A 16,268-nucleotide genomic window follows, 5' to 3' on the forward strand; every position below is an offset into this window, starting at 1 on the left:
ACATTTGAAAATGATAAAATATGTTTACATATGCAATGTTATATAATACTGTATTTCATATACAGTATATATATTTTTTATTAGAAATGTATTTGATGTAATTTATTATAGCTTATGTGTTTTCAAAAAAGACTAAAATACATTTTGTAAATGATAAAATATGTTTATTTATACAATATATTATATATACAATATATATACAATATTTGACACAACATATATATATATATATTTTTTTTTTATTAATATGTTTACATTTTTACGCACACACACAGACACAAAATATTGCAAATATGCATCTTTTGCTACATTTTATATAATGTATTACATATTATATTTTTAAAATAGTCTTTGCTAAATAATAGCATTCATTCCCTAGAAATACTAAACGTCAGTTTTCCGTGACGTCCATCACTACTTGTGCTGGGTAATGAACCGCGTTGACACATTTCAGAATGCAAGGACGCATGAAATCAAGCTTGTTGCTTATCTAGCAATTTAAGTGCACAATTCTACAGTAGCAGTCGAATCATGACATTAAGTTCAGTTTCCATACAAGTGGAAAATTCAGAAACATGCATAATGCAGAATCACGCTCTAATAAAGTAACAATGAAAGCAAGTACAAAAAACAAAAACCATATATGGCCAAGGGAAGTAGCCGATACGAATATTCAAGCGTTGTCATTGAATCAGGACAATGTACTTGCATGACAAACAGCCTGTGTCTTAAACCTCTTGTTCTTGACTTTAATGAAAGCTTTATTGTGTTTTGTCAGACAGTAATTCTGAGCAAATACCCAAAGTGTGTCTGTCTCCTGTCAGCATCGACATAACAGTCTGTACCAATGTAGCTGAAACTTCTGTGCTCTTTTAAATTAAGTTTCAAAGGGTAAAGGTCAAAGTTTCATGTCTAATAGATAAAAATGAGCTCAGTGAGACACACGAATGAAAATCAATAATATATATAAATATATATAATCTTTATATTTTTTTAAACATATTTTATGAAACTACCTCAAGCCAGCTACTGTACACACTCCTTTTTTCTTACAAAATAATGAAGTGTCTAATTTTGGCCAAAGAATTGAGTTTAAATGTAGTCTCAATTTAAAGATAATTATCTCCACTCCACACTGAACCCTGATAGAAGACATGAAGTATATTAGCAAAAACCATTGACATGTGCAAATTACACTTGATTCATCAGTTATTAACTACCTTAGTAATAAAAGAGCATAACTATAGCAATTTCAAAACATTATAGTGTCACACTGCAATTATGGGTTATTTGGAAAGATAGGGCATAATAGCTGACACACTCTCTAACACGTTTATCTTAGCCTGATGTGCTAGTTCAGCATACGCTGGAAAAAGCGTCGCGAGCCTCTTACACTTCCGTGCAGCAGCAATGCCATGGTGATTTATGTCATGTATTGTTCCTGCAATGCTTTCAAGATGTCCCATTTATTTTACAGCTTTGTTTTCTTAATGTCACTCGCTGATAAAATCGTGTTTTTTCCTTTCACAGACAGTAAGTGGCTGTTTCTTTTGGCTCTGTGGACTAACCTAAAACACACTATCAATTTATTTATTTATTTGTCTCTGCTGACAATGTCCAACACACAGAAGTGTTTTGTCCCAAAGGAAAAAATCAATAATCTCCATAACACAATAAAATGATAGTTCACCCAAAATTGAAAATCACATGATTTACTCACCCTCAAGCCATCCTATAGGTGTATATGACTTTCTTCTTTCAGACGAATGCAATCGGAGTTATATAAAAAAAATGTCCTGGCTCTTCCACGCTTTATAATGGCAGTGAATGGGTGTTGAGATTTTGAAGTCCAATAAAGTGCATCCATCCATCATAAAAAGTACTCCACACGGCTCTGGGCAGTTAATAAAGGCCTTCTGAAGCAAATCGATGTGTTTCTGTAAGAAAAAATATTCATATTTAGAACTTTATAAACCATAATCTCTAGTTTCTGCATAACGTAGGATCTCAACGCCTATTCACTGCCATTATAACGCTTGGAAGAGCCAGGACATTTTTTTTTTTAATATATATATATAACTCTGATTGTATTCGTCTAAAAAAAGAAAGTCATTTGCACCTAGGATGGCTTGAGGCTGAGTAAATCATAGGGTAATTTCTACTTTTGGGTGAACTATCCCTTTAAATGACTATTCATTCTCTGATGGAAATGACTTTTTTTTTCTCTTTGGAATAAAACAGACAACTTCTTTGCGCTTCACTAGCTCTTAATTTTTTGGGGGAAAAAGTGGCTAAGTTAATACAAATACATACACCTTGCAGAATCTGCAAAATATATTATTTTACCAGAATAAGAGGGATCATACAAAATGCATGTTATTTTTTTTTAGTACTAACCTGAATAAGAGATTTCACATTAAAAATGTTTACATATAGTCTACAAGAGAAAATAATAGTTGAATTTATAAAAATGACCCTGACATACACTTGATTGTTAATACTGTGTTGTTACCTGAATGATCCACAGCTTTTTTGTTTAGTGATAGTTGTTCATGCGTTCCTTGTTCGTCCTGAACAGTTAAACCATCTGCTGTTCTTCAGAAAAATCCTTCAGGTTCCACAAATTCTTTGGTTTTTCAGCAGTTTTGTGTATTTGAACCCTTTCCAACAATGACTGTATGCTTTTGAGATCCATCTTTTCACACTGAGGACAACTGAGGAACTCATATGCAACTATTACAGAAGGTTCAAACACTCACTGATGCTCCAGAAGGAAACAGAATGCATTAAGAGCAGGGTAACTTTAACTTATTTTGTCTTCTGGGAAACATGTAGCTATCCTCTGCAGCTTCTGAAAGGCATTACTAAATGAAAAAAAAAAAAAAAAAAGTTTGTTCAAAAGTTTTCACCCCCAGCTCTTAATGCATAATTTGTCCTTTTAAAGCATCAGTGAGTGTTTGAACCTTCTGTAATAGTTGCATATGAGTCCCTCAGTGGTCCTCAGTGTGAAAAGATGGATCTCAAAATCATACAGTCATTGTTGGAAAGGGTTCAAATACACAAAAATGCTAAAAACCCAAAGAATTTGTAGGATCTGAAGGACTTTTCTGAAGAACAGCGGGCAGTTTAACTGTTCAGGACAAACAAGGTAATCATAAACAAGTATCACTAAAAAAAAACAGCTGTGGATCAATTAGATAACAGTATTCAGAATCAATCGTATGATAAATTTTGAATGGGGTAATTTTTATAAATTCAACTATATGTAAATGTCTTTTATGTACTAAATAAAAAATAACATGCATTTCGTATGATCCCTCTTATTTGGGTTAAATAATTAACATTTAGCAGATTCTGCAAGGTGTATGTAACCTTTGACCTCAACCACAGATAGATTTTAAAAGTTTAAAAATCACCTTAAAACCAACACCCCACAAACGTTGTGAAGAAACATCTAAATACTGATTCAGCCATTTTGTGAATTCAAATCTTCAGTTTTATCCACACCAGATTATCTGTGTGGGCTAATGTCCTCAGATTACAGTATTATGTGTGTCATTCAAGAATGGGAAGTCTCTCACACACACACATCAAAGAGCTCCTCTCACCCTCCCTCCGCACTGAGCTGATGACAGACAGAGACTCACTGCTGAAAGCAAATATAAATATGTCTTCAGTGATATAAGACTGTATAAGACCCTTTTATATTTGTGCTCTGCAGGAGCAGCCAAGTATGCAAGTCTACAAAAAATCTTCTTTCTGATGATGTCTGATGCATGTTGCATAACATTTCAGTCACACTTCAGTGAGCTGACAGCCAAAAGTCAGACATATTTGAGTATAATAAGTCTCTGATGAGAAAGCATCTGCTTTAAAGCATAAATGTCAACATTTCGCAAGGCTCATTGAACATTACGATTTAACAAGCCTTGTGAAAGTGAATCCTGTGATCGTCTTATTTTTAGCAGCATGCTAAATGCAGTCATTAAAATAAAAAAAAAGCAGGTCATGACCCATTTAAGGACATTCAGATGAATGTTTACTATCTATCTATCTGGACCAAAATGTGCATTCTGACCATTGGTGGCTCTGAATCCAACATTAGCAGTCTGGGTCTCTTTCCTATTGATGTTTTTCAGCTGTTTCATTGATTTCTATCATTTTTGTTTATTGATTCATTTTAGTCTTACTCCTCTGCTTTTCAGATCTGCACATTTGAAGTATTTCTCTAATCAGATGGATGCATCTGGGATGCTCATGTCTCTTTTGAACCACAGCAGGTTGCCAAGATTCTCCTTGCTGCATTCTGATGTTCTCTCCGGGTTGCAGATCCTGTAAGAGCTTTGTGTGTCTGTCATAGTAAAATTTGTACTTGCTCTGTCGTTCTTTAAGCTTTCTTTGTTCTTGTCTCATGGCATCTGATGTAAGCAGTGCCGATGACGTTGGCAGTTTTGTCCTGAGACGTCGCCCCATCAAGAGCTGCGCAGGAGACAGACCTATCCCTTCGATTGGTGTGTTGCCATACTCAAGTAGTGCAACATATGGGTCACTGTTGTTACTTTGAGTTTTCTTCAATAGATTCTTTATAGTTTGCACAGTCCTTTCTGCTTGACCATTGGATTGTGCGTACCCTGGACTAGAGGTTACATGCTTGAAGTCCCACTCCTCTGCGAAAACAGCGAACTCAGCACTTGCATATTGAGGTCCGTTGTCAGACACTACAACATCTGGAATGCCATGCCTTGCAAAAGTAGACTTCATCTCTAGAATCACTCCTCTACTTGTCGTATCTGTTAGCTTTGATTTTTTTAGTAACTTTTGGCGGTCTATACTCCAAATGTTTTTCCTGGTCTGACTGATTAGTACAGGCCAAAACATGACAATAATTGACCATTTTCAGCAGCAATAATCAACAAAATATAACTATATTATGTAATAAATAGTGCAAACAATAACACTGAACCGAACGAAAATAGCATATTTTACTGATTATACAGGTCCTTCTCAAAAAATTAGCATATTGTGATAAAGTTCATTATTTTCTGTAATGTACTGATAAACATTAGACTTTCATATATTTTAGATTCATTACACACAACTGAAGTAGTTCAAGCCTTTTATTGTTTTAATATTGATGATTGTGGCATACAGCTCATGAAAACCCAAAATTCCTATCTCAAAAAATTTGCATATCATGAAAAGGTTCTCTAAACGAGCTATTAACCTAATCATCTGAATCAACTAATTAACTCTAAACACCTGCAAAAGATTCCTGAGGCTTTTAAAAACTCCCAGCCTGGTTCATTACTCAAAACCGCAATCATGGGTAAGACTGCCGACCTGACTGCTGTCCAGAAGGCCATCATTGACACCCTCAAGCAAGAGGGTAAGACACAGAAAGAAATTTCTGAACGAATAGGCTGTTCCCAGAGTGCTGCATCAAGGCACCTCAGTGGGAAGTCTGTGGGAAGGAAAAAGTGTGGCAGAAAACGCTGCACAACGAGAAGAGGTGACCGGACCCTGAGGAAGATTGTGGAGAAGGACCGATTCCAGGGGCCTCATTTATAAAACTTTCTTACGCACTGATTTGATCTTAGAGTGTTCGTACGATCAAATCCACGTCAAAGTACAGATTTATAAAAACCGTCTTTGACGTGGAAAAGTACTTATCTCCACGTCAGATTCCAGCTTGGCGTACGACCGTTTCCTTGTGGTAATGCCTGGTAGGCTATTGCAGATAGTTCAGCCTCACTATAATTTGATTTCTTGCGCTCCTTTTTTCTTGCCATTGTCACAGAGTTTTTGCTTTAGGAATGAGCTCATTTTATATGTTAATTAATTAAGCAGGGGTGATTCGACGGCGGAACATTCAGCTGCACACAATTCCACGATCATTTGTGATTTATAACCGAATGACTGGCGTATGAATGGATTTCGTGGTACGTTCGTTTTCTCTGAATCGCTCTTACGATCAAATCAGAAAAGTTCTTAGATAAAATCAAGGATGGTTTCTACGCAAGTCTTTATAAATGAGGCCCCAGACCTTGGGGGACCTGCGGAAACAGTGGACTGAGTCTGGAGTAGAAACATCCAGAGCCACTGTGTACAGGCGCCAGGTCAAGCCACTTTTGAACCAGAAACAGCGGCAGAAGCGCCTGACCTGGGCTACAGAGAAGCAGCACTGGACTGTTGCTCAAATTTTGCATGTCATTCGGAAATCAAGGTGCCAGAGTCTGGAGGAAGACTGGGGAGAGGGAAATGCCAAAATGCCTGAAGTCCAGTGTCAAGTACCCACAGTCAGTGATGGTCTGGGGTGCCATGTCAGCTGCTGGTGTTTGTCCACTGTGTTTTATCAAGGGCAGGGTCAATGCAGCTAGCTATCAGGAGATTTTGGAGCACTTCATGCTTCCATCTGCTGAAAAGCTTTATGGAGATGAAGATTTCATTTTTCAGCACGACCTGGCACCTGCTCACAGTGCCAAAACCACTGGTAAATGGTTTACTGACCATGGTATTACTGTGCTCAATTGGCCTGCCAACTCTCCTGACCTGAACCCCATAGAGAATCTGTGGGATATTGTGAAGAGAAAGTTGAGAGACGAAAGAACAAACACTCTGGATGAGCTTAAGGCCACTATCGAAGCATCCTGGGCCTCCATAACACCTCAGCAGTGCCACAGGCTGATTGCCTCCATGCCACGCCGCATTGAAGCAGTCATTTCTGCAAAAATATTCCCGACCAAGTATTGAGTGCATAACTGAACATAATTAAATAAACAAAAACAATAAAAGGCTTGAATTACTTCAGTTGTGTTTAATGAATTTAAAATATATGAAAGTCTAATGTTTATCAGTACATTACAGAAAATAATGAACTTTATCACAATATGCTAATTTTTTGAGGAGGACCTGTATAACGTTTACTATTGTACTCGTTTAACAACCCGTTACAAAAACAAACCACGGTTTTATTACAGTAAAAGTGTAGTAACCATGTTTTTTTGATGTATTGATTACCATTTGTATTACCAATTTTACTACAAATACCATGGTTAAAATGTATCAAAACTATGGTTTAACTATAGTAAACGTGTTTTTTTTTGTAGAGAAACCATGGTTAATTTTCGTAAGGAACATGTTTGAAAATTGAAAATTACCTCAGACTTCTACAGTGCGTGTCATTGTAAGACTGTAAGAATATTATCAAAATGGCGTCTATAACCTGATATAGAGAAAAGGTTTGTGGCGCCAAAACGGGATGTGAACGTCTTTCGTAGCGGATCCTTAAAAAGACAGTTTGGAACCACGAGTTAAAAATGATTGTCGGTTAAATAACGAGGTATATAATGACTGTTCTCGATTTTACAAACTGAAATAACCCTGCTCACAGACGTTTTTTTCGGTTTCCACTACAAATACAATTACAAACCACCAACTATTAACCATTCAAAGGGTTTCCTGTAGTGTGTTTGGGGACATATTCAATTACAGTTTAGTGGTTTAACAAGCCACCAATAGAAGGCAACAAATTACCAGTAGAGGTCCACAAGGACCATCAGTCTCCATTAAAACCCATTAAAAATTCTAATATGGTTTCTATTGTTTTTTTTTTGTTTTTTTTTCCAGCAGGGAAGTTTTGAAACTGCAGAATTAAAAGCCTATTTCAAGTACTCTCACCATTCTGCCATGACTTTACTGCCACCTGTTGGCTTCAAAGCAAAAATGCACTGTGTATTGACTTGCTGAACAGTCATGTCTCTTATTAACCCAGAAACAATGCACAAAAGGAAAGGATTTTTTTTTGTAATTACCCAGTTTGAAGACTCCCTGATAATTCAGGCCTGAATAGAAAATGACAGATAAGAGCAGACAATTCCACCATAGTGATGCCTAACAGACCTGGATTCATGTAGGTCAAGCCTTGCCCAGATCACCAGCATGATCGATTCTTATTCAGAAATGTGTGTGATTCACAGACAGAACCTTTTCCTTCTTGCTGGCACAGATAGCGTTTTATTACAAAAAAGAAAAAAGTCGATGCATGATCATTGTAGCATTACCAGGAATATGTTGCATTCCCATCACTCTTCAGGTAGAAAGGTTGACTTGTTTGGAGAGGATAACAGTTATAAAAGTTGGGCCGTTCTGAATGCAGGCCCGTAGGTAAGAACCACTCTTACTAGCTACATGCAAATGGAGAACCATCCATCTGTCCATTCACTCCAGATTTAAATTTCATCAAGGGGGGGCGTGTAGGTAACATCCCATCTCTTTAAGAATAAATTAAGTTAAAAACTATAGCAAAAAGTGTTTCTTTTGTCCAAATCTTGCTCATGTTGAAAGGATACAAGAAACATTTACAAATAACACCGGTGGCAAAATAAATCATAATTTCTGAATATTTCAAAACAGTTTCCCCTAAGCTTAAAAATAAAAGAGAGACCGACATTAAGTTGCCAATTTAAGATTTGTGTGGTAGCTGTTGCTTTTACTTGGAAATTAGCAGACTTGTGTGCAAGAGAGAAAAATCCTATCAAAAAGACAGCTTATGTTTTGGTCACACATTTAACGTTCCAATTTCGGCTTTATCAATCCTCTGTTTCTGTATACATTTGTCTTTTATAAAATATTTTTTTTTATTCATACAATCATTTTTAACTATAGCAACATTACTATTCACTTTTAAGTGGCAAGATGTCAGACAGATCACCTCATAAGAACAATAGTATATAAACGAATGCAAAAAAAAAAAAAACGAAAAAAATCATTAGAGTATGTTTCTCTTCATAACAGTTCAAATTTTTCTGTACAACTGTCTAATATGAATATTGCTGGTCCTGATCTGGTGGCGTCAGTGCAGTGCTGGAGTAAGAGACAGCAGCAGCGGTGGTGGTTGTTGTTTTCTGGGGGGCTCCAGTCTGGCACTGGCCTCTCCGGATGGTCCTGGAGAAGGGGGTGTGCACGTGGGAGCTGACTGACAGCGCTTCTCTCATCATGCTGGACCGTTCACTGCTGCCTCGGGGTTGGCCGTGCGCTGCTCTGATCTGGTTGGGGAAAAGGGGAGGGGCTTGATGTCACAGGTGGATGCAACACTAAACTAGAGGAAATGAGGAAAAAGGTGGAAGGCGCAGAACTTACTTGGCTTCATCCATAGCGGCTGCATCCTCAAGAGGACCATTTAGAGCTTTGCAAGTGGCTTTTGCTTTCTCTTCTAAGTGCTTTAGACTGAAGAAGAAAATAAAAACAGACAATGTTGGTTAAATGGCAAGAAGTAATAAAATTTCAGCAGTGATGAATTTTCAGTATTTTGATCATATCTGCATGATATCTGAAATTAATGTATTATACATAGAAAACATGTTTATTTAAACTTAAAATATTTAAACCAATAATATCCATTATTATCCAGACTGCCAGAAGATTCAGGAAATAACACAAGAGGGAACTAGTACTTTTAGCCATGCGTTAAAAGAAAAACAATTTACAGTTTAAGGCCCTACGAAATACGTTAGTTTTCTCAAATTCAGTTTTATTTTGACTAAATTCTATTTCTCCCATTTTCTGGATTCCATTTGAATGGTTTCATTAAAATTTTAATTAGACATAAGCATCTCTAATTGACTTTATAAGGGAAAAAAAAAAAAAAAAAAAAAAAAAAAATCACTTTTTTTTTTTTGATAAATCGTTTTTCCTGGAGTTTTCTTTACCAAATTCTGTTTTCCATTATTTTCTAGATGTAATTTTAATAGTTTTATTAAATTTTACTAAACATACGTTTTTCTTAATTGATTTTATGAGAAAAATTTGTATTTATTTATTTATTTATTTATTTATTATTAGCTTTCCCCCAGAAATACTGTGTTGTGTATTTACGTTTTTCTGGTAAATAGTTTTTCTGGAGTTTTTTTTTTTTTTTTAAACCAAATTCTGTTTTCCATTATTTTCTGGATTCTATTTTAATGGTTTCATTAAATTTTATTAAGCATCTTTAATTGATTTTATAAGGACACAACAAAAAATTTGTGTATTTTGATTTTTCTAGTAAATAATTTTTTACCAAATTCTGTTAAGAATTAATTTTCTGGATTCTATTTGAATGGTTTCATTAAATATCAAATGCATCTCCAATTATTTTATAAAAAAAAAAAAAAAACATTTGTTTAGTTTTTTTGTTTCCCTCAGAAATACAGAGCTGTGCATTTACATTTTTCTGGTAATAATGTTTTTGGTAAATAGTTTTAAAAACATTTTATTAGTAGTAGTAGTAGTACTACTACTACTATCATTACATTAAGTAAGTAATACATCTGTCACAGTTCCTTCAAGTTAAAACAAACTTTTATTTTGATAGGTTGCTGTGAAGACCTTTAAGTTTCTATTTGTATGTAAGCTGCCAATAGTTTTTTCAAGAGAAATAATAAATGCTCATGAAGTTTTAGTTATATAAGATATATCAATTCAAAATTTGTCAAACATTCCGCGTTATACAGTAAATTCCAATTTTATGACTGGATTCCGTGATTCTGCCTGCGTATTCCGCATTGTGGAAATCATAGGGCCCGATACTTTTGGTCTTAAAATCCCAAAAATGCTAAGATGAGATAATTATTTTAAAAGAGCTGTACACTTTTATATCATTTAAAAAATGATCTGTGCTTCTGTATATTTAGCAGGTAAAAAATAAAAAAAAATAAAAATAATAATTTCAATTAACAATTTTTTTTTATTCAGTTTTAGTTATCAATAATAACTGTTCCCTAGACTCTACAAAAAAAAAAAAAAAAAAAAATAAATCATTAATTTTATTAATACTTTAAACAAATAAAGTCTCTTACCCTGGTTTCTGACAGTTAGGAGGACAATTGCTTTTCTCCACTTCCCCACTCTCTGCAACAAACAACTTTGCAGATGCGTCTTCAGAGGTAGATTGTGTCTCTTCCTCACTACAGGGTGATCAGAGAGGACAGTGTTTTAAAGAGCTTTCACCTCCACTCTTTTAAACAATAAAACCCCCTATTAAATCCCTGGACAAACATGCAGAATGGAACGGACCACATTAAAAGCAACGGGGCAAAACGGAAAAAAAAAAATTCTGAAATGGGGTTTGGCGGACAAGTAAGATGTGAGCGTAACGACGTACAGAGACGGAAGTGACTGAACCACACAACAACTGGTTTAGACGATGAGCTTGTTTAGTACGTGAGTGTGAAATGATGGTGCAAATTCAAAGCTAGCAATTTTACAAAGTGATCGCATGCCAGCCAACTTTACCTTTAGTGTGGCATCAGCACAAACACAGTCATTTCATTAATTACAACCTCCTCTAAAGTCTCATGGCAGATTTCTGGACTAGAGAAGGCCTACAGAGATGCATCCTCCTTTATCAGACTGATTTACACAAATGATAAAGTTCCCAGGTTTTAAAGGGCCAGCACGTACTCATTAATTTAGCCCTGGGTCCAAACCGCAGCAGTGGATGAGAAGCAGGGTTCGTACAGATACTGTAAAATAAAATTCCAGGACTTTCAAGGATTTTAGGCACTACTTTTTAGAGATCTCACTTATTGAACAAGGTCTTCTATTTCTAATTCTAAAAAAAAAGAGAAACAGATTAATAAAAAAATACACTAATAAAAATGGCAAAAATAAAGCACATGCGAAGTATTACCACTGAAGAATTACAAAGTATTATTACAAACTTTAACTATAGCAAAACCACAGTTAATTTACTTAAGGGATTTGTATTTGTGTATTCTTTCTTTTGTGTAGTTTTTCTTTGTTTTGTTATTATAACTGTACTGCCTAAATGGTTTGATGTGTTCTACTGCTTAAGAAAAAAAAAAAAAAAAAAAAAGATAACATTTGCAAAATCAATCCGAAATACTGATTCACGAACCTACACCGAAGTCCTGATCTGAATCAAATAAATCGTGAACCCGCTCCAAAGTTCCGATCTAAAGCAAACAATTCGTGAACCCTCTCCGAAGTTCCAATCTAAATCAAATGATTTGTGATCCACGCTCCAAAGTTCCGATCTAAAGCAAATGATACCACGTTCTGATCTAAAGGAAACGATCCATGAACCGCTCCGAAGTTCCTTTCTAAATCAAATGATTCATGCTCCACGCTCCAAAGTTTCGATCTAAAGCAAACGATTTGCGAACACACTCCGAAGTTCCTTTCTAAATCAAACAATTTGCAATCCACGCTCCAAAGTTCCGATCTAAAGCAAACCATTTGTGAGCCCCCTCTGAAGTTCCGATCTAAATCAAATGATTTGTGATCTACGCTCAAAAGTTCCGATCTAAAGCAAATGATACCACGTTCTGATGTTCTGATCTAAAGGAAACGATTCACAAACATGCTCCAAAGTTCCAATCTAATTCAAATGATTCATGATCCACGCTCCAAAGTTCTGATCTAAAGCAAGCAATTCGCGAACCCTCTCCGAAGTTCCAATCTAAATCAATTGATTTGTGTTGCACGTTTCGAAGTTCCGATCTAAATCAAATGATTCACGATCCACGCTCTGAAGTCCCGATATGAATAATGATTCATGAACCATCATTTTAGATCAAGACATGGAGCATGGATCACAAATCATTTGATTTAGATTGGAACTTCAAATTGCATATAGAGATTCATTTGATTTGAATCATTCAATTGCGAAATGATTCACAAACCTGTTCCGATCTAAATCAAATGATTTGTGATACATGCTCCGAAGTCCTGATCTGAATCAAATGATTCGCGATACACAAAATTCCAATCTAAATCACAATGTGGTCTGAAGTCTCGTTCTGAGACAATTTGCGTTATGACTGGAGCACTTAGAAACAGTGAAATGAATAATTTTAACTGATACTGAGTTTCAAAAAGCTGCTTTACCATTACTACGTGCTTTTTAAAATCGTCGAAATTCGAAAATGAATGGCTCTTTTCATTTGATATGGTTTTTGCAAGTGAATCGTTTATAATGAATGTTCGAAGTCATGAGTTTGAATGAATCAAAGCGGTTCCAGCATAAGTTACTTGATAGATTTGGTTCATCTGTTCTTCTTTCTACATCTTCAGCCATGTTTACAAGATACTGTTAGTACTACTAGCTTAGCTCAAATGTTTTTTTTAGACTAACTGAAAGAAGCGAAAGAGGTATGATGTCTTTTGAATTGTGTGAGTTTTGCGTGAAAAGATGTATACTTATTGACAAAATGTCTTTCAATAGTTCAAGCACTTTTCAAGTACCTCTTCAGGAATATTGCAATTTTCAATGGTTTTCAAGGCCTTAAATTTCAAAAAGACTTCAAGCACTTTTAGCACCTTGTACGAACCCTGGAGAAAGGAAATCCATAAATCTTCACCTGCGGTGTTGGAAAGACTGGGAAACATATGGGCGTAAATCTTTTGGGATCAGAATGAGCTACACCTAAGGATGCACGGGGCATTTCATGCCGTTAACAACCACCACATCTGATATTAACATGCAAATGATGATGGATACATTACTGTTTAAAAGAAAACAAACAAACATACCAACGAACAAACAAAACATGGTTACAAATCAAAACGCAGTGGCTGACATGGGAAAAACCAAACAAAACAAGACACGCCCCCTGATTGGCTGTACATACCGATACGATTTCAACACTCTGAAGCCACACGCACGCCAAAGAGAGAGAGGAAGCTCATGTTGTAAGAGTTGCAGATCAAGAAGGACAGATTGTTCTTTTTTTGCGTTCTCAAACAGACAAAACAGATGTTACAAAGCTCTGCATCTTAACTGCCCCCGTTTAAAAGGGACACGGTGGGCGGTCCAGGGCCTGGCTGGCTCTAGGTGCAGCAGCAGGAGGAGGAGGAGGAGGATGATACGTGACAAGGAAAGATCAGGTCTACATGCAGAGTGAAGTGAAGCTTGTGTCTCAGATAGGGAAGAAGTGATGCGAGTCAACTGTGTGTGTGCGAAACCTGCAGGACTCACCTCTTGAAAACAGCAGTTTCAGTTTTAGCGTCTACAGTAAGGCTGACCGTCTCCTTCATAGAGCCGTTGGTGACCGTTTCTGTGATGCGGTCGCTGACGGGCTCCTCCTCGGGGTCCGAACCGTCCCCTACCTTCCCTCTAGGGGAAGTCGGGGTGGTCTCATTGGTAAGCCACTGATCTGTGTCTAAACAATAAGATTGTTTTATTCTAATCACTGCGTGTCGACATATGGACAAGAGGAATGGTAAAAGGGTCTATTCTTACTTTCTTGTTGCATGGGCGCGTTGACTCCCAGAGGGTCCACCGTTTCTATGCTGGTCTCCATGGCTACAGGGGAATTGCTCCTCAAAGGATCCTTGGGGCTAAATAAAGAAGAAAAATTAAAGTCTAATGAATTTTCCACATTTACTTGTTCTGTACTGCACTTTGGACATCAGTAGTGCTTTAATATGATTTAATCTATATATTAATGACATTTTTTCTGCAATTAATTGCACTTTAAATGTGAAAATGTTACATTTTCTCTCCAAATTAATGTAGAAACAACGTAAAGATAAAACGACATAGCGGTGAGTAATTAATGACAGAATTTTCACTTTTAGGTGAAATATCCCTTTAATAGCAACTTTTTCTAAGTACTATGAATGAAGGCATCACTGATACCAATACTGACATTAAATCATCTATTAAACAGATTTTTCTATTAAATGAGAAAATTTTTGCTCACCAAGCCTGCATTTATTTGATCCGAAGTACAGCAAAAATAGTACAATTATTAAATATTTTAATATTTAAAATAACTGTTTACATTTTATATTTTAAAATGTAATTTATTCCTGTGATCAAAGTTAATTTTCAGCATCATTACACCAGTCTTCAGTGTCACATGATCCTTCAGAAATCATTCTAATATGCTGATTTGCTGTTCAAAAAACATTTTAATTATTATTATCGATATTTAAAACTGTTGAAAACATGCTTTTTGTTTGATGAATAGAACAATTTAAAGATCAGCATTTATCTGAAATAAAAAGCTTTTGTAACATTATACACTATACTATTCAAAAGCTTGGAGTCTATAATATTTTGGGGGGGTTTTTTGGGAAAGGAAAAAAACATGAACATTTATAATGTTACAATGGATTACTATTCATATTATATTTTCACAAAGGATTTTATTTACATATTAAATTTCTGTTCATCAAAGAAACCTGAAAAAAATTCTCAGCTGTTTTCAACATCATAATAAATGTTTTTTGAGCAGCAAAACAGAATATTAATAATAAATGTATTTTGAGCAGCAAATCAGTTAATTAGAATAATTTCTGAAGCATCATGTGACACTTGTAGAATGGAGTAATGATGCTAAAAATAAAAATATATTTTAAAATATATTTTAAAATATAATCAAATAGAAATGTTATTTTAAATGGTAAAAAGTTACAGTTTTGCTGTACTTGGATCAAATAAATGCAGGCTTGGACAGAAAATATTTCTGTTCAAAAACTGGTAGTGTATATAATATAAATTGTTTAAAAAAGAAAATTCTAAATGTTTTACAATTAAAATTTATTTGAATTTAGAAAGGGCATTTTAAACCTGTCATGTGAATGTACCTGACGGGTGTGAAGCTTGAGAAGTCTGCCCAGCCCGTCTCTCTATCTCCAGCTGAATTAGGAGAGTTCCAGCCTGCAGATTCAGGCACTGCAGTCGGTGAGTTTGACACAGGTGCGCTGGGAGCCGTGGAGCTGCCTGTGTCCATAGGTATGTCATCAAAATTTGCCGTCCATACTGGTCCTGAACCGAAGCAAGACACAGAACGAGAAAGTGTAAACTTTGACCTTCAACTAAAGACTAAACGGCAATAGATACGACACAGTTGATCATTTGTATTCTCACCATCCCCAGAATCTACTTCCATTCTGTCATCAGAGGTGGCGTTGGTAGAGTCAAATGGGTCTCGCTTCCCATCCTCCTCCTCAGAGTCAGTACTCTCCTCGCTATCTGTACTTCCTGAGCTCCTGTGTAGGAAGAAAGCCGTGGAGATTCAATACACCGGCATGATGAAAAACACTTTTCAATGCGTTTCAAAGATTACAATACCTGGGACGTCTCTGAGCTTCTGGAGCAAAAGTGACATCCTTCTCATCCCAGATATCTTCCTCATCTGATCCGGCATCTTCAAACTGCTGGATCTTCTCCTTACAGCAGGCCTCAAAGAGGGCCATGTTTGCCTATGAGCACAGCAGGAACAAACTATGAAGACACATCATGAGCTTTTCAATAAATT

General features: G+C 35.9%; 1 protein-coding gene across 6 annotated transcripts in view; it reads right to left on the reverse strand.

The window, feature by feature from the left end:
• Positions 1 to 8,611: 8,611 nt before the first annotated feature.
• The window catches only part of ppp6r3 (protein phosphatase 6, regulatory subunit 3), a 29,566-nt gene continuing 21,909 nt past the window's right edge, over positions 8,612 to 16,268 (reverse strand). For 3 of the 6 annotated variants that reach the window (XM_073831301.1, XM_073831300.1, XM_073831298.1), the window contains exons 18-26: positions 16,082 to 16,212; positions 15,878 to 15,999; positions 15,595 to 15,775; positions 14,243 to 14,340; positions 13,979 to 14,162; positions 13,632 to 13,649; positions 10,836 to 10,943; positions 9,139 to 9,225; positions 8,612 to 9,044 (exon numbers count right to left, since the gene is read on the reverse strand). In XM_073831301.1, coding sequence (XP_073687402.1) covers positions 8,993 to 9,044; positions 9,139 to 9,225; positions 10,836 to 10,943; positions 13,632 to 13,649; positions 13,979 to 14,162; positions 14,243 to 14,340; positions 15,595 to 15,775; positions 15,878 to 15,999; positions 16,082 to 16,212 — 981 coding nt within the window. In that variant the 3' untranslated portion in view covers positions 8,612 to 8,992. The remainder of the gene's footprint in view (positions 9,045 to 9,138; positions 9,226 to 10,835; positions 10,944 to 13,631; positions 13,650 to 13,978; positions 14,163 to 14,242; positions 14,341 to 15,594; positions 15,776 to 15,877; positions 16,000 to 16,081; positions 16,213 to 16,268) is intronic. The other 3 variants (XM_073831302.1, XM_073831303.1, XM_073831299.1) reach the window with 1 other exon arrangement.

This window comes from Garra rufa, chromosome 25 (genome assembly GCF_049309525.1).
Source record: "Garra rufa chromosome 25, GarRuf1.0, whole genome shotgun sequence".
NCBI classification, from domain to species: Eukaryota; Metazoa; Chordata; class Actinopteri; order Cypriniformes; family Cyprinidae; genus Garra; species Garra rufa.